The sequence below is a fragment of the Microcaecilia unicolor genome, chromosome 6 (genome assembly GCF_901765095.1).
Source record: "Microcaecilia unicolor chromosome 6, aMicUni1.1, whole genome shotgun sequence".
Classification (NCBI taxonomy): domain Eukaryota; kingdom Metazoa; phylum Chordata; class Amphibia; order Gymnophiona; family Siphonopidae; genus Microcaecilia; species Microcaecilia unicolor.
The window spans coordinates 324,219,116-324,238,844 of NC_044036.1; the positions used below are offsets into that span (position 1 = coordinate 324,219,116).

Genomic DNA, 19,729 nt, shown 5'->3' on the forward strand with positions numbered 1-19,729 from the left:
GCTGGGTGGGGACGACGACACTGGGTCCAGGTGGGGGGATCACATCTGGATGGCAGAGGGGGGTCTGGCATTGGGGAAGCTTTGATGTGAGGAGCCACTTTGTGAGGGGGACTGAGAGAAAGAAAGGCCTTTGGAAGGGGGGTGCTCAAGGGGCAGACAGATGGGCGGGCTTTTAGAAAGTGGATTTGTGGCAGGCGAGGTGTCCAGGGGCATATTACTTTCACTATGGCAGCCCTTTTAAGATGCAGCCTGGGAGCACCGGGCTGTGGTTTTGCCACCTGATACTCCTGGGATGATAAAATAACCCCAGCTTTTTCTTTTCCTGCTATAACACAGCTTGCAGTGTTTATCACAAGCTGTACATAGAATGTACATAGTAATGAACTATTTTACATGCATTTTGCATAGTTTGCATCTCATTGCTATGCAATCCGCAGTGACTTAAATTTCACTGTGTTATGGCACCACAACCTGTGCTAGTGCCCTTTAAGTCACATTAAGAGGCAAATAGCATAGGTTATCACAGTAACACAGCTACCCCTCTTTGTTTAAAAACATGCAGCATTATGCATTTGGGCTACAAAAATCCAAGGAAGTAGTACACTATAGAGGCTTGAGTTCTTGTATAGACTACACAAGAGTGAGAGTGAGTGGGGAGGTGATCGTATCTGATAATCTGAAGGTGGCTAGACTGCTAGGTAGGTGATGACCAACACCAGAAAGGTGCTTGGGTGTATAAGGAGAGGAATGGCCAGCAGAAAGAAGGAGGTAATACTGCCTCTATATAAGTATCTGGTGAAACCTTATTTGGAGTACTGATTGCAGGTCTGGACAGCGCGCCTTCAAAAGGGTTTAAACTGGATGGAGTCTGCCCAGAGGGCGGATAATAAAATAGTTGGTGGTCATAGGCATAAAGCATATTGGGACAGACTTGAAGATCTAAGTATGTATACCCAGGAGGAAAGATGAGATGACGGAACTAGGATAGTACAAAAGAGAGGGAACAAAGTACAAACTAAAGTCCAAACAAAAAAAAACAGCACCACGGGCCTTTAAAAATGGAACACAGTTCTTTAATGAATGAGCCTTGACAAAAAGACCCGACACGGGCCGTGTTTCGGTGACTAGCACCTGCGTCAGGGGTCACAGTGATGACGTGGAAAACTTGGGGAATAACTCGAATATATTCCTCTACAATATATTATTCCTTACCCCACGTCTCATGTAGTAAAAGCTACAAAGCACCAAGGCACTTTCACTTTCTGTTTGGAACTAGGATAGTGACATTTAATACCTCCAATGTATAAATGCACATGAAATAGATCTCTTTCTCTGAAAAAAAGGTTCTGAAACTTGGGGTCATAGGATAAGGGTGAAACAGGGTAGACTCAAGAAGTAATATAAGTAAATGTTTCTTTTCAGAAAGAGTGGTGGATGCATGAAATAGTCTCCCAGTGCAGGTGGTGGAGTCAACAAGGCCAGTATCTGAATTTGAGAAATAATGGGACGAGCACAGAGAGTTTTTGAGGGAGAGATAGGAATTGTAGATCTGAGCAGCTGATTTGAATGGACAGTCTGCATAGGCCATGTGGTCTTTTCTGCTATTACGTTTTGTGGAAATTAACAAGGGCTGCACACCTAAACTCAGAATCAACAAGCAAGTCACAAGGTTGGAGCAGTGGCCGAAAGTACACCAGTACTGCGTGTCTAGAACTGGGATCGGTAAGTAGGGTAGTGGATCAGTATGAAGCAGAGAAACCTGGCAACATGTACTCCTAGTTAGTATTCAGGCTACTGCAAACAACCTCCTCCTTTCCAGCAACCTCTTTTAACTGAGCCTGAGCTAATCCCTGAAGGCAGTCTGACACAGCCTTTCCCTCTGCTGCTTTTAATGGTATAGGTCACTAGCCACCCTAATGGTTAAGACTCCCATTCTGAAATCGGAAGTTGACCCTGCTTCAAGCCCCAATCGGGATCTTGCCCAGATATGTGCAAAGAAACACCATGCTAATTTACAAAAAAATCCATATTCCATTATGTAGCTTCCTACCATTCCAGAACCTGTGGGGATAGTTGTGTCCATCAACCAGCAGGTGGAGATAAAGAACTGAAAACTGAGCTGAGACATATCACTCTTGGCAGGCAGTCTAGCTAGCTGCTCAGCATTTTCTATTTCCAGCAGGTGGATGGACACCCTTTTCAGTCTCTGTTTTGGAGTGATTTTCTCCTGGTCCAGCAAAAAAGATAATGTTCCATTGGACCTCCAGACCCCCCCCCCCCGCAATAACCGTAGGCCACTGGACAGATGGAGGAGGAGCTACTAGGGTCACACTGAACCACCAGGGATTTGATCTTTATTGCAGGGGAGGGTCTTAAGGTCCTCTGGACCTCCAGCCCTGTGTCGAAGGGGGTTGTGGTGTGGGGGGGTTCTTTGTGGGGTGGTCTGGAGGTCCACTAGACCGCCACCCCCATGTCTGGGGGTGGGTAGGGGGGTCTGTTGGCTTGTTTGAAAGGTCCGGGCTTTTTTTCTGACAGCCCGGACCTGTCAAACAACTCTTCTTTGGGAGGATTGTGCCTTGGGCACATTCCCAGGCACAGTCCTCCCGCAGCAGTCTCCCCAAGATCAAAACTAATAGCGTGCATAAATTTGCATGCATGCTGTTGGTTTTGATCATCGGGGCTTTAATTCTCCACGCTGTTCCAGCGCTACTTTTTCAGCACTGTTCGGAACAGCACAGAGATTTTGATCATCAGCCCCTAGGTGAGTAATTTTGATTAGTCTGTGAGCCTGTTTGATTTTAGAATTTACATAGATGATTGAGGTAAACGTGTAGCTTGGTTAGCTGACCTAGGGGCCCCTTTATCACCCGGTGGTAGGGCTACTGCTGGATTTGCATGCAGCAAATTGGCCTTACCGCCAGGCTTTCCCAGAAGCCTGGCTGTAGTTCTGGGTGCCATTTCCGGCGCTAAAATTTATTTTTTCTATTTTCTAGCACCAGCGAGCGGGGAGTGGACATGTCCAGCAGTAATTGCCACCGGGTTACTATAGGAGCCCTCACTGTCTCCTAAAGGGCCCCAGCAGTAAATGGTCGCACGGAAATTTTTAAATTAGTGCACAGCCATTTACTGCCTCTTTTTATTTAAAAAAAAATAAATAATTAAAACAAACAAACGCTTTTATCTGCAGCGGTAAAAGGCGCCCTCAGTGCATGGCGATTTCATGCACTGATGCCACCACGGGCCACCTTTTACCATCGTTTGATAAAAGGGTCCTCAAGTGTTTGGCTTTGCTTACTTTATAGAATGGGACAAAAAAAGATTTTCATTTGTAAGAGAAATACTGTTTATTGTATAATCTAGTTCAAACTTTGTACCATGAATTAAAAACTGGCATATTATTTATTTTGCCGCTGATAAATGTATATATGTAGTAGTTCAGATTTAATCTTTTTTTATTATTATTATTATTGCCAAAAAAACATCCCTGGAAGGTGAACCAAACTAGTCCGTCAAATGTCTCGCATTTCATTGTAGATTTCCCTAAATAAAATTCTTGAGACATAGATGGAAACAGCTTCATCCTTTTGCATTTTTCCTGCTGACCCCTGAAACTGACTTACTCCCCATTCATTCTTTTCTCCTACAGGGTCCTTGCCAAGACTTGCAGAAATAGCATTAATTGTAAAAATACACCCTGCTGATATCTCAACCTGTTTCATAGCGTAATTAAACATATTTAACAGTGGGATGCATATTAACATGCAAACTTGTTTTACAGCTCAGTGGATATGCCAATAGGAATAGAGTCTCAAGTTTCTAATACACCTCCACTTAGTAAACAGATTTTCTTCCTGTGTTCTAGCCCTAGTCTCTTTCCTTGTCTAATTTGTACATTGTTTGAAGATGCTCATTCTGTTTAGAATCTAGGAAGGGAGTTTTAATACATTTCTTGAACAACTTTCAGGAGTTAAGTTTGCTGGGCCCAATATTCAAAGGGTTTAAACAAGCAGGAGAAGCTCCTGTCCAGTTAAACCATACTGAAACAACTGACGGGAGATATTCAGCATCACTGTGTCCAGCTGTGTAGGTGTGGAATTGGAGCGGAGCTGGGATTTAACCAGTTAATGACAGTATTCAGTCTGCTAATGAGGTTACTGGGCTTGATGGACCTTCGATCTGTCCCAGTATGGCAGCGCTTATATTAAGTAAGCAGTTAAAGCTAGTACAGCAAAAAGGCTATACTAATTTTACCTGCTGAGTTACCTAAGACACCTGTCTGAATATTGACCGGTGCTAGGGTGTCTTCTGGGTAGCCGCATTGATTCATATATTTAATGCCGAGCCCAAACGTTACCTGGTATTGAATATCTGGGCTTAATTCAGCATATGACTGTCAGCGGCTTAAAGATCGCTGTGGGCTAAATATTGACCCCCATCTAGCACAAAGTTATCACCTTATATTTGTTTGCTGGCCTTAAAGATGTGAATCCAAGACTCGCTTAAAATTTTAAAATATTAATTTGACTTTACGTACTGTACTGCTCATAATCCAGACTTAGAATCCTTTAAAGAGGGAACTGTCTGCATTGCAAGAATGACTGTGGGTACTTTCTACCCATGGATTGTGCACAGTTTTCAAGGCGAAAGTATGGTGAATTTTCACTTTAAAAACTGCATATGGAAAACGTAACCACAGAGACTCTTATCTCTTTTTTTTTTCTATGGGTATTTTTCTCAGTAAAACGGCGCATTATTTTTGAAAATACAAAATTGTTTGTTTTGTAGCCTTATCCCTGCCCCTGAGAATGCCTGTCTTTTGCATAGCAAAAACAATTTATCCATGCAAATAGCTTCCAAAAACAAAGCATCAGTAATAACTGAGCCCTCTGCAGCACATTTTTATGGTTTTAATTGTTGATTACCACAACATCAATATAATGACCTGCTAATTTCCAGAAATACAATTGCAATGGATATTCATTTAAAGGACGGAAAAACCTAAAAGAGATTCAGATCAACTGATCTATAGAGCTTGAAACAATCAAAAAGATCAGCTCTTCATCATCGGCTTAAAAACCTTCCTGGTCCATTTTTCCACATATTAGAATTTTATAGAACTTTTTAATATATCTTTTGTCTGCTGCTACATAACTGCTGGATCACACCGTCTATGTGCAACACATTGTATACTTGTTAGTATTCCCAGCATAAAACAGCATCCAGTGCTCAAAAGTTAGAAACAGTACTTAACTCAATCCACTTCAACAGACACCACTCTTGTAATTTCTTAATTCCCCAGACCAACAATAGCCAGCGTTTCATGTAGCTCCCTCGTGCTATACTGCTTCGAAGTCTCAGCAAGCAGGGTTCATGCCGACAGCATCTCTGCTTTCAACTGCTGTTCAGCATGAACACCGCTTGCTGAGACCCTGAAGCAGCTTAACGTGACGGAGCTAAGCGAAACGCTGGCCGTCGTTGGTCTGGGGAATTGAGGCATTACAAGAGTGGTGGCTCATGAAGTGGATTCTAACTTTTGAGCACTGGATGCCCATAGACTGTGTGATCCATCAGTTATATAACAGCAGACAGAAGATATATTTTAAAAATTCTAATATGTGGAAAAATGGACCAGGAAGGTTTTTAAGCCGATGATGAAGAGCAGATCTTTTTGATTGTTTCAAGCTCTATAGATCGGTTGATCTGGAGCTCTTTGAGGCTTTTCCATCCTTTGAATGAATATCCATCGCAAGTGTATTTCTGGAAGTTAGTAGATCATTATACTGATGTTTTGGTTATAATTTTTAATGATTTAGATGATCCCACATCCGTTTGTATATGTTTAATTGTTGATATACTCAGTGTCCTGCAACGTAAGCTGAATTCTCTTATTGGTAATGTTTCTTTGTCGTACGTTATGTAGTAAATGTTTTTCATGACTATTATTGTTATAACAGGTCATGGGCGAAATCAGGGAGAGCTTTATCAGGTGAATATTTAAACAAATATATTTCACATATTGTCAGTACCATTTTATGTTGGATTTCTTTTTATATACCTTCCACTGAAAAATGCAGTTCATATTCCTTTTTCTTTCTCATTTACGTGAAATCCTGCCACAGCTCCATCATCATTTTTTGTTGAGTTCAGCATGACATGCAAACCATTCCAAATCTGCATTTCTACTAGATTTAAAAATATATTGTTAGAGAAAAAATTATTTTCATTTTTGTATTTCATGAGCTTGATTTTTTTTTTAAGAGTGTGCTGTTGCACACTAGTGCACAGCAAGAAGAGGTGTATCACTTAAATTAAGAAAAATCAAACCACGAAACTTGCTGCTATAACCCCACACACACACACACCCTGGGTGTACTTTTTCACCGTCTCCATACTTTGCTCAGTTCAAGAGCTTCCTTTGTGCCTTTTGACGTGATTTTCTTCTCCTTTTCAGTGATGCTTCTGTTCGCAGAACTTTGTTTTCCCTTTCCTTTATTAGGTTTTTTTTGTCAAATTTTAAGCTTTCTTATTTTTCATCATCACAAAGCTGCTTTCAGGCCTTGGCCTCGGCCAGGTTCACTCCCTATTTTTTTTCGGGTGCCTCGCCCCTTCTTTAGGCACCATCGCTCCCTTTAATTTAGCCAACAAAGTTTTCCCGTCCATGTCCACTAAAGTTCCCAGTTACTTCAAGTTCTGTACCCAGTGCAATTCAACAGTCTCTGGAACAGACACCCGTTCTCGGTGTCTCAGTTTAGGGCCTGACCATAGCTATACAAACTGCATCCTTTGTCTTCGTATGAAGAAAAGGACCTGACTTTCCAGAAAGGCTCAACGCGAGAAACATTTTGGAGCCAAGTCCATTTCCTCGACATTGAGGTCGGAGGCGTTGACGTCGAGCATCACACTGATGTCAGGAGCATTGATAAGCATGGCTGCTGCTAGACCTGCAGACAACTGGGAGCAGTAGTGCATCGAGTTGGTCTCCACCTGTCTCAAGGCCTACTGCTGTGCAGAGCCCCTGGGACCGTCCATTGTCGGACCGGACCCTGGGGCGATGTAAGGATTCAACATTGTCCTCATCTGTAAGCTTTGGGCTAAGCTCAAGAAGCATCGTCATCAATCCTCCTCAACGCATGGTGCCAGGAGTTCTGGGCGTTGAGGGATTCGGCACCCGAGAAGCATTTGTGCTGGGAAAACTGCTCTCCCTCCATACTGGATGTACCGATGCGCTCTTCTACCAGCAGCCACCAGCTAGCTCCAGTATCGACCCCGACAGTCCTGCAACCTATCTCTCAACCGGAGCCCCAGCTTTTCCCAGTGTTGGCCCTCGATGACCGCATCTGGGCCTTGCTTCCTGAGCTGCTTGATGAAACTGTGTGCATCGACACCGGGTGTGCTGCGCCTACCCTGCCTCCCGTTGCGGCCTCACCTGGCCCTCGGCATGTGGTGTGGTCTCCAACAACAGTACTATGTGTGGCCACAGTGTTGACTGCCACCCAAGCCGGGACCCCCCTCAATGTCGTTGGAGGAAGCTTCGCCGGAGTCGAGACAGGAACAGACTCCTCAACGCCATTCTCAAGGACATAGCTCCTCTCCATCGAGGCAGGCTCAGTTTTGACCCTCCCATAGGTTTTGTCTGACACCGGATGAGGAGCGCTCATGGGAGTCAGAGGAAGATCCCAGGTACTTCTCCTCAGATGAGTCCTATGGGATACCCTCTGAACCCTCCCCTCCACCTGAACAGAGAAAGTCTCCCCCGCAGAGCCTTTCATTTCCACCTTTAGTAAAGGAAATGGCTGACGCCATTCCATCCATCCATTTCCTTTAGAAGTGGAGGACGAGCCCAGGGCCAAGGTGCTCGAGGTCCTGGACTATATGTCTCTTCCTGGGGAGTCTGTGACATGGTCTTCAGTCCAAACATTCACATCACACTACTGCCTTGAGCAGCATGTCTGACACGACAGCCAGTTCGAGCAGACAGTGTTGCAGAATTTGTTTGGGGTCTAGAATCCAACTCCATCCTCCTAGGCCCATTTTATTCTGTTCCAGGCTGCGCTGTCTTTCAGATTGTATATAGTTTCAGGTTAATCTGCGTTATGACTTCACTTTGCGAGGCTCAGTTAACCAATGTTTGTTGTGGTGCTAGGGATTCCCCTGCATGTCCTCGGAGAAAGCAAAGATACTTACCTGTAGCAGGTACTGCGATATAATTTTAAAAACAATAGTCAGGAGTATGAAATCAATCCTTGCTTTTTTAGAGAACCAGTGCAGTTTTAGATAAAAGAAAATGGGGTGGCATGATCTGTGGATTTGCCTCCTAAAATCAATTTAGGTGCAGAGTTTTATACAGTCTGAAGTCAGGCAAACCTAGCAGTACAATATTGCAGTAATCTAACTGGGTTAGAATTGTAGCCTGTAGAACTGATTGCAGATGTCTAGTGTTGATTGCATATGTGAACTAGCTGCACTGTTGAGACAGTTTGTCACAAAGCAATTGATAGGATCAGATGCCAAGTGACCTGTCAGAGGGCTAAGTCCAAGGCTTCCCACTATGCTAGACTCATGCTAAGCCATGGTAAGAAAAATAGTAACTGGAGAAACTATGTAGTCTGTGGAGCCCTGCTAAGAAGAGTGGTTACCATTTGGATATCCTGTTTCTTCCATAGGCCACCATTTAAAATATGTTACAAATCAATAGTGGCCAAAAGCTCTTCCCATCTTATAGCTATTCAGTGGTTTATGTAAAATGAGTTTATAGTTCCCGCTAGCGTTCCCTGTAGGTAGGAGTTGATATTACAAAGCAGCAGTATAGCTGTGGAAGATGCTGAGATTACATGGATATGGAATCTAAGCTGCCCTCACACTTCCTAGAGTTTGGGTCAAGATTGCTAGGGCACTTTGAGGTTAGTTCCTGATGCTGTTGCTCCATGGTGTTATAGTCTTAATAGAATTTTCACTTTCCAGACTTGTCTCCTTTCAGAAGCACCAAATTATTAGTAAAACTAAAGGGAAAGAATGCAGCATTGAATTCTCTGTAGGGAACCTTGTCAGCTCTATGCTTTCATTGACAAGTGTAAAATGGATCTGCAGGGTCCCAAAATAAGTGAAACATTATTTATAGTGCTCTCACAGCCAAGAAATATGGGTTTATGTGGATATTTTTGTGTGTGTGTGTGCTATGAAAGGAGCCTGGGAAGCTTACTTGTAATTACTCTTCTCATTTTCTTTACTGTGCAGTTGCCAGAAACTACAGTTTTCAAACAAATTTAACTTATCTTATATACTCTCTCACTGGTACATTATATTTTAAAAGTGTACTGTATCAACATTTCAGTATTTAGCCCCTCTCCCGCCTGATCAAGAGACCCACCTTGATGATCATACCTTATTCTCTGATGATAAAGTGGTCTGTGAGCAGGATTGATCCTCAGTCATTCCTGCCCTTCCGGTGGCATCTCCCAAAATGGCACCCCTAGTGGTAGTCTTGTGCTACTGTTACTAGGTTTCAGGTTTCCTTATACCTTGTAGGGAGCGGATCAGGATTGTGCGGGGAGAGTTGAGATTGGAGAGTTACCCCTGGAAGTCATTGCCAGGAGCATCGGGCCACAGTTGCCCGATGGTCGGGCCTGAACGCTGCTTTGCGGGGTGGCTCGCAAGCAGCGTTATTCATTTACACATGGCAGTCAGCACACTGTTGTACCACACATTGGAGGCTCCCGTGGTAAATCAAGATGCAGTAAAAGCTTGCCTATTACTGCATCTTGATTAGTTTCTCCCTAATTCCAGATTCTACAAAGCCAAGATGTACACTTCGGTTATTGGAAAAGTGATGGAAGCAATGCTGAAGGAAAGGATAGTGAATTTCCTAGAAGCCAATAAGTTGTAAGATCCAAGACAACATGGTTTTACCAAAGGGAAATCGTGCCAAATGAATCTCATTGAGTTCTTTGATTGGATGACAGGAGAATTGAATCAGGGACAAGCTATAGACGTAATCTCCTTAGATTTCAGCAAAGCTTTTGACACGGTTCCCCACAGGAGGCTCTTAAATAAACTGGATGGGCTGAAGATAGGACCCAAAGTGGTGAACTGGATTAGGAACTGGTTGACGGACAGACGCCAGAGGGTGGTGGTGAATGGAATTCGCTCGGAGGAGAGAAAGGTGAGTAGTGGAGTGCCTCAAGGATCGGTGCTGGGGCCAATTCTGTTCAATATATTTGTGAGTGACATTGCCGAAGTGTTAGAAGGTAAAGTTTGCCTATTTGCGGATGATACTAAGACCTGTAACAGAGTGGACATCCCGGAGGGAGTGGAAAACACGAAAAAGGAACTACGGAAGCTAGAAGAATGGTCTAAGGTTTGGCGATTAAAATTCAATGCGAAGAAATGCAAAGTGATGCATTTAGGGAGTAGAAACCCACGAGAGACTTATGTGTTAGGCAGGGAGAGTCTGATAGGTACGGACGGGGAGAGGGATCTTGGGGTGATAGTATCTGAGGATTTGAAGGCGACGAAACAGTGTGACAAGGTGGTGGCCGTAGCTAGAAGGTTGTTAGGCTGTATAGAGAGAGGTGTGACCAGCAGAAGAAAGGGGGTGTTGATGCCCCTGTATAAATCGTTGGTGAGGCCCCACCTAGAGTATTGTGTTCAGTTTTGGAGGCCGTATCTTGCTAAGAATGTAAAAAGAATTGAAGCAGTGCAAAGAAAAGCTACGAGAATGGTATGGGATTTGCGTTACAAGACGTATGAGGAGAGACTTGCTGACCTGAACATGTATACCCTGGAGGAAAGGAGAAACAGGGGTGATATGATACAGACGTTCAAATATTGAAAAGTATTAATCCACAAACGAACCTTTTCCGGAGATGCGAAGGCGGTAGAACAAGAGGACATGAAATGAGATTGAAGGGGTGCAGACTCAAGAAAAATGTCAGGAAGTATTTTTTCACGGAGAGAGTAGTGGATGCTTGGAATGCCCTCCCGCGGGAGGTGGTGGAAATAAAAACGGTAAAGGAATTCAAACATGCGTGGGATAAACATAAAGGAATCCTGTTCAGAAGGAATGGATCCTAAGGAGCTTAGCCGAGATTGGGTGGCAGAGCCGGTGGCGGGAGGCGGGGATGGTGCTAGGCATACGGTCTGTGCCAGAGCCGATGGTGGGAGGCGGGACTGGTGGTTAGGAGGCGGGGATAGTGCTGGGCAGACTTATACGGTCTGTTCCCTGAAAAGGACAGGTACAAATCTCAAGGTAAGGTATACACAAAAAGTAGCACATATGAGTTTATCTTGTTGGGCAGACTGGATGGACCGTGCAGGTCTTTTTCTGCCGTCATCTACTATGTTACTATGTTTTAAAAGTGAAAAAGTTGCATCTGGCAAGTGAGCATATTCTGGGTGTGTTTGGATGGGCCTAGAGTGGGCCTAAATATAACTGTGTATTCCCCATTTTGGAAGGGGAATGCACATTTCTAAAAGATCAACACTGACATTTACGCTTGCTACCCTGGATGTCTAGACTTCAATAAAGTGCTCCTGTAGAGCAGCGTTGTTGGGTTTGAGGGAGTTTGCCCCCTTAATCCTACAGCAGTTGATGACTCCCTGATAGTGAAACTGTCAAGGAATACACAACTCCGTGACAGCTTTAGGAAAAATAAGTGTTTGTTTATAAAGTGGCTATAATAAACGTTTATGTTCTGCAACATAAACAGTTTAGGTTGGTATTTCATACCTTAAACCGGTTTGACCCACTGATATTTTAAACATGTTTATTTCTAAAGTGGATGCTCCTGCTTCAAGTAACCAGTGCAATAAATGTCCATTTCTTCATGTGTTTTAGAACAGCCCCTAAAATGCTAGGGAAACTTGAGAGTATTTCAGCGCTGTATTGTCAGTTCTTAGTACCATCTCACCTTATTTTCCAGCTATGAATTCTCTATAAAGAAGTTTACAGCACTAGAGCTGCTTTCAAATAGGTGTTCCTTGTCTGCAGAAGTAAGTTGAGACTCATGTCAAGGATAGTGATTCAGTAAATCATAGGCAAGTCATAAAAACTGGAAAATGAGTCTTGAATTTGAGGATAGCTGTGGCATACAGCTTACCTGTGCCAGTTTTTTTTTTTTTTTTTTTTACTTCTTGAGGGACGCTTTAAAATGAATTCTGTTCATCATTTTCAAGTACATTAGTATGCCAGTTGATTTATATTTTATTAAGTTTTCTATTTTTATCGTTTGTATTCCCGCTTCCTCCCAATTTTTAATTTTGATGTAATTTTCATTCAGATGCCAAACAAGCAAAACATTCAAAATAAATTATATGGTTTCCATAACAACCATCTACATGCTGTCTGTTCATCTCTTTTTCTCTCCATCTGACTACATTTTAATTCAGCTCCGCAGAAGGTCATGTTGCAAACCTAAAGTACCTACTTTGAAGTTGTTTCATTGAATTAAAGTAGAGAACCTGGTCATTATCACTCCGTATTATTTTGTGTGTGATTATAATGGGTTGGATTAGAACTCAACACCAGCACAAGAAACTTGTAATCAGATGGATGAAACGTTACACAGAAGAGTGCTGAAGTTGAGTGTGTTTATAAAAAGGGCACATAAAAAATATTTTCTTTTCTTTTCCTTTTTTTTTTTTCGCATAACTCCTTGGACAGACCATGGTTGGCTTGGGAAGGTGGTTTGTAAATTTCATAAATAGATAAACTGGTTGAATGGTAAGCTACAGAGAGCAGTGATAAACACTGTGCAGGAAGGAGAGTAATCAGCAAGATACCACAAAGTTTAGCCGAAGGACATTAAAGAGACTAGGTCCTTCGGCTAAACTTTGTGGTGTCAGAAAGTGATATTACAAGTTGGCTAGAAGGGAAAGTATATGTTTTGCCTTTGAAAATCTGTAGCAGTTAACATACCAGAGGAAATGGCAAAAGTGAGGAATCTAACCTGGTGAGTGGTCAAGGGTTTGAAAGCTAAAAGCTAATAGTAACATAGTAGATGACAGCAGATAAGACCTGTATGGTCCATCCAATCTGCCCAAAAAGATAAACTCATTATAAAAGATATGATGTGATACTTCATTTGTATACCTGATCTTGATATGTCCTTGCCATTTTCAGGGCACAGACTATAGAAGTCTGCCCGTGTTCTAAAGTTGTCATCGAAGCCCCTGAAAAGCTCCACACCAGCCCATCCAAATCTATTCAGCCACAATCAAGGCCCAGACCGTAAAAGTCTGCCCAGTACTGGCTTTGCTTCCCAATTACTGATGTTGCCACCTAATCTCCGCTAAGCTTCTTTCGATCCATTCCTTCTAAACAGGATTCCTTTGTGTTTATCCCACACATTTTTAAATTTTTGTTATTTTCATCACCACCACCTCCCATAGGAGGCATTCCAGGTATATACCACCCTCTCAGTGAAAAAATACTTCCTGACATTATACCTGAGTCAGCACCCCTTCACCCTCAATTCATGTCCTCTAGATGTACCACCTTCCTGTCTCTGTAAAAAGCTTGTTTGTGGATTAATACTTTTCAAATACTTGAACATCTGTATCATATTACCCCTGGTTTGCCTTTCTTCCAGGATTTGCATGTTCAGGTCATCAACCCATACCATTTTTGTCACTTTTCTTTGAATTGCTTTAAGTCTTTTTACATCTTTAGTAAGATACGGCCTCCAAAACTGAATGTAATACTCCAAGTGGGGCCTCACCAACAACTTGTACAGAGGCATCAACACCTCCTTTCTTCTGCTGGTTATGCCCCTTTCTATTCAATGCCAGTCACAGGAAGTGGCCTGGCATTGAATATCCAGTATCAGTGCCGACCTCGGTACTTATGCAGGCTGCTTTCCACCAGCTGAATATCGGCTCCAATATATCTAGTAGACTTCGCAAAGTAGTAACTGCTTAGGACAAACAACAGCAAACCATAGTGATTCTAATGAAGACTGTGCATTTTTATTTGACAGTGAGATAACCACTGCAAAGTATCTTAGTTGTTTGTACATTTTTATGGAAATCCTAAGAACCCTGTTTATTAAGGTGCGCTAGCGTTTTTAGCACATGCTAAACGCTAGAGACACCTATATATTCCTATTGGTGTCTCTAGCATTTAGTGTATGCTAATCATTAGCGCATGCTAAAAACACTAGTGCACCTTTAGTGCAGCTTATTAAACAGGGCCCTAAATGTTTTCTTAAAGTCAGATTGAAGTGTACTTGATTGAAAGGTTCTACCAGATTTTGTTTTTTTGCAAAGTTCCATGAATTAGACAAGTCTCCAAAATTGTTCAAAAATGCAACTGTAAAATCTAAAGACTTCTTTTACCATGAATCACAAATGTCATTTTTACATTTTCCATTCAGAACGTTGTATATTTATTAATATTGAACTGAAGAAAAGGAGACAGCTTCTTTTACTTTTCTTTCAGTGACAGAAGGTCCATGTTTTCTTCTCAATCTCTCCTCACTGGACTGGGAAGGAATGATCGGAACATAACAGCAGCTCTTTCAGCAGAAGCAAAAGACCTTGCAAAATCAGTCCGGTCCATTTTGGAAGTAGATTGTAAGTTCTCATCCAGATTTTTTTCTTTTCTTTTTTTTTAATTAACTTGCGCATACGTGAAGTGGAAGTCTGAAGTGTGGTCATGGATATGGGAGTTTGTAGGATAATTCTAAATATCTTTAAGTAGGCTGATGAATGTTTCTTCACACTTACTCCTTTTGCTTGTAACTCATTGAGAAAAAGGGGTCTTCATCTAGCCAGGTTTATAGTTGGAATCGTTTATATACAGAAATCAAAAATATGTTACATCAAGGCAAACATTGTTTTCTCAAGCAGATAAAAGTAGAGTTAACCCGAAATGGGTATCTAATAGATGGTGATCTTGGTCGATGCTGAAAATGTGTTTGACTGAGTAGAGTGGGACAATTATGTTGCATGTTCTGAAGGTAGAGAGAATAGGAGAAGAATGCACAGCTTGGGTGAAGACTCTACATCTGGGGCCACAAGCATAATAACAGTAAATGGAGTCTATTCAGATGTTTTCAGACTGGAGTATGAGAGTTGACAAGGATGCCCAATGTCATAAATCTATTATATCCCCTACATTTTCCCTATAATAACTACATGTTATTATAATAACTATATGTCAATTTGTTATCCTGTTTTATGTAAGCCATCTTGAACCATTCTATATCATTTTGTTAACCCGTTTTACTATGTAAGCCGCATTGAGCCTGCTATTGAGTGGGATAGTGCGGGGTACAAATGTTACAAATAAAAAATAATTATTATTCGTCTTGATGATTGAACCATTGGCAACGTATGTGAGGCACGATTCCTGCATTAAAGCTTTTCAAGTGGGACAAGTGTTATTTGCAGATCATCTCTCCAAGAAATTCACAATTACAGTAGAGATTCAGGTTAAAAATTAATTTGGGGAAGTTGGAAGCATCAAGTGAAATAAGTGAATGGGGTGGGCAACCTGGAAAATACAATCAGGGGATCATTCCCCTTTGTGTGGGGTCTGCATAATGGCAGATTGTTGGGGGGTGGGATTTGATATACCGCTTACAATCAAAGCGGTTTACATATTTTATACAGGTACTTATTTTGTACCCTGGGGCAATGGAGGGTTTCAACTCCTTAAATTAAATTATGGGCCATTGACTAAGGCGATCAACAATAACTCTGATAAATGGAAACGTTTAAACATATCATGCTTGGGACAGATAGCATCAGTGAAAATGAATGTTTTACCTGGACTTCTATATTTCTTTATAACTCTACTGATAGAACTACCAAACAATGCAGTCAAAGGGACTGCAAAGGAAAGTATTTATTTGGAGGAAAAAGGTAGCAAGAAAGACATTATATTCAGCGAAGGAAGCGGATGGTTTGGGAAGTCCATGTCTAAAATCATATTTGGTAGCTGCTCAGTTGTGAGTTATGTTTGACTGGAGGACAAAAGATGAGGTGAAACAGTGGATGATGACAAAGCAGGCTGGATTAAGAGGTATGAGATTAACTGGTTTACCTTGGGTGGTATGCCTAATGAGTCAAACTCAGATTGACAACCCATTTTTTTAATTGTATGGTTAAAATCTGAATGAGAGCTATGGCAAGGCTGGTAGGAGGGAAGCAGTGAAAAAGATTTCTACCAATTAGATTTAATTCAAAACTTTTACCTGGATCAGTGTATGGCATTTATAGGCACTGGCAGGAGAAGGAGATCAAATTTTAGAGGAAAAGAGACGAATAATGCTATTTGAGACCTTGTAAGAATGCTTTGATTTGAAGAGGAAGGGCTATTCTACATACGGTTAGGTAATTCTATAACAGTGCTTCCATTTAGGTGCCCCATGGTCACATGGTAGGTGCCTGTTATAATGGAACCTAGATGCCTATGTTCCGTGTTAGAATGCAAAATCCATTATCGTGCCTAATATTTACGTGCCTACAGTTACACTAGAGAGCTAGTATAATTATTGGTACATAAATACAACAGGAACGTATGTAGCTTATAGTATTCAGTCAGTTACATGAGTTAGTAAGAGCCCCACATGTCCTGACCATGCTCGGCAACTGTATACACCCCCTTGCAAATACCCTCTCTGTAATTTAAGCATGTGTTTGCAAAATAATGCTTTGTCGCCTTCCTAATACTTAGGATATGTGCAAACATATAGAAACATAAAGATGAAGGCAGATAAAGACCACATTGCCTATCCAAACTATCTACTGTCCTTCCTCTCCACTAGAGATCCTGTGTACCTGTACCAAAGTTTCTTGAATTCAGTTACAGTTTTCGTCTTCACCACCTCCACCAGGAGGCCATTCCACGAATTTACCACCCTTCCGTGAAGAAGTATTTCCTCAGGTTACTTCTGAGTCTGTCCCCTTTCACCTTCATCCTATTCCGTCTCATTCCACAGCTTCTTTTCAATTGAAAGGCATGTCTCAATTCTAACTTCTACATCCTATCTAAAATGGGGCTGCAGATAAAACAAATTGTCCAAAGGCCTCATTTCTCAAATATGCCAGCAATTATTGGGGACTAAAGGTTCTACATCGGGCATACATTGAGGCATGGGAGGAGAAGGAAGTGAATCAGTGGAGAGAGATTTCTAAAACAGTGACAAAGGTCTCTGTTTTCAGCATCAGTAGTAGAAAATGGGTTAGTGATACCTCTGTGATTGAGCAAGATAAGAAATCAAGTTTCCACACACTATTGACATGGCTGTGGTGAGATTGGGAGCTCTTTTCATATGTAGTGAAATTTACAAACAGTGCCAGGAGTATTGGAGAAGGATAGTAGAGTTATTAAGAGAGAACCTCAAAATCTTTCTTCTTAATGTACAGTCATTGGAAATTGATGATTATAAAGGTAAATTAAACAGAAGCTTAGCCGAAAAAGGGTGGCGGGAAGAGGGGTTGGTGGTTGGGAGGCGAGGATAGTGGAGGGCAGACTTATACGGTCTGTGCTAGAGCCGGTGATGGGAGGCGGGACTGGTGGTTGGGAGGCAGGGAATCCTGCTGGGCAGACTTATATGGTCTGTACCCTGAAAAGACAGGTACAAATCAAGGTAAGGTATGCACATATGAATTTATCTTGTTGGGCAGACTGGATGGACCATGCAGGTCTTCTTCTGCCGTCATCTACTATGTTACTATGTTACAGTGGCTAGAATGGAAGTAATACTGCAGAGGAAGGATCCATACCCACTGAATATGCAAGCTGTAGCATGGAGAATAAAATAACGTCATATAATCACCGGTGGATACATGTATTTCGCAAAATTTGACACTTGGATGAAGGGAAATGAAGAAGGGTGGTGATGAATGAACCTACTAAGGGATAGTGAAAATAAAAAAGCTGTTTCAATCATCTTCATGATACAATAGATGTAGAAGCAATGTCATTTGTTTAGTTTTTTTTGTGGAAAGTTGTAACATGGGAAGTTGTGAAACATACATTGGATTTAAAAGTTTAATAAATAACCTTTTTTTTTTTTTTTTTTTTTTTTACTTAACCCTAGAACGCATATTGGGGGCCTTTTAGGCCCCCATGCTTACATTTTTGCTATTATCTGCAAAATTACTTTAGTTAGAATTTTGAAACTCAAGGTATTACTCAAGTATGTCATTGTTGATAATATCCAGTTGTTCATATAATTTTTTTTCATAGGCATTATGGTGTAACAATGCTTGTTTGGTGAAAACTACATCTGTACGAATTGGGGGCCTTTTAGGCCCCCGCTGTTTTTATCATGTTCTCAGAAGTGTTTGTGTCTCAAGTTACTTTATTTGTACTCAGTAATGCTGGTGGAGGGGCCAGGGTGTGGATAATAACATGTGAGGATGTCATGTGATTTTTGGAGGGAGTGATAAGGCCATGACATCACCTCAGGTCCTCTGAACACTGAGGACAGTATACACTGTGAGCTAATTGCTGAAGGACCTGTGATAAGATAAGCTGTTGAGAGGAAATCTGTTTCATTTTCTAACATCTAGTCAGCAATGGCACAGTCTTCCTCCAAGTGTCTGACTGACCAAGAGATTGAAGCGATTATGTTTCAAAGCGATGATGAAAGTGAACTATCTTTGTCTGATGAAGAATATCTGCCACCAGCTAATCAAACATCCTCATCCAGTGATTCTTCTGATGATGAAGAAGTGAATCTAGTGGATCCTCAAGAAGTGATAAGTAGAACATCCAAAACGAATGTTTTTTGGGACAGTAATCCTACATTAGTCGGACGTACTCCAATACACAATATTGTGAGACAGGCTCAAGCAGCTGTGGGAAGTCCCAGTTACTTTACCCCTAAAGATGTATTCTGTACTTATTTTTCTGACAATATTGCAGAAGAGGTCCTATTATGTTCAAACCTAGAAGGAAGACGTATCGCTTCAGCAAAAAATAAGTCCTGGAAAAATATCTCAAAAGAGGAACTTTATGCATATATTGGACTTTTCCTGCTGGCAGGGAGTCAAAAATCGTATGATGTCCCAATACGAGAATTATTTCTGGACCCACTTTCTGATCCACACTATAAGGCGACAATGTCAATGGGCAGATATGAGAAAATTAGAAGGATCATTCGCTTTGATGATAAGCGAACTCGTGCAGCGAGGTTTGAAACAGACAAATTAGCCCCTATCAGTTATATCTGGAACATATTTATCAAAAATTGCACAAAACTTTACAATCCTAGTACTAATGTTACTGTAGATGAGCAACTTGTACTGTTCAGAGGACGCTGCAAATTCATACAATACATGCCCAGCAAGCCAGCCAAGTACGGTATAAAAATCTTCTGGATGTGTGATTCTGCAAATTATTATGGCATAAATGGCGTAATCTACTGTGGCAAAGAGGTTGGTGCACCAGTACAGAAGGATATGGGGTCTGAAATAGTCAAAACTCTTGCTGTTCCAATATTCAATTCAGGTAGAAACATCACCATGGACAATTATTTCACCAATGTTGAACTAGGCAATTTTCTGCTTGCAAAAGCTATTACACTTGTTGGTACTATAAAGCAAAACAGACGAGAAATTCCAGCAGCACTCAAACACAATCGTCAGCGAGCACTTTATGAGAGTGTCTTTGGATTCAATAACAAAGCGACTTTGGTATCTTACAAGGCAAAGAAGGAGAAATCTGTAATTTTACTCAGTACCATGCATCACGATTGCAGTGTTGACAGCAATAACCAAA

General features: G+C 41.5%; 1 protein-coding gene across 1 annotated transcript in view; it reads left to right on the forward strand.

The window, feature by feature from the left end:
• Positions 1-19,729, forward strand: part of STXBP4 (syntaxin binding protein 4) — a 192,091-nt gene that overhangs the window by 108,848 nt on the left and 63,514 nt on the right. Inside the window, 1 exon segment of the mRNA XM_030206863.1 lies at positions 14,435-14,568. Within this exon segment, the coding sequence (XP_030062723.1) occupies positions 14,435-14,568 (134 nt within the window).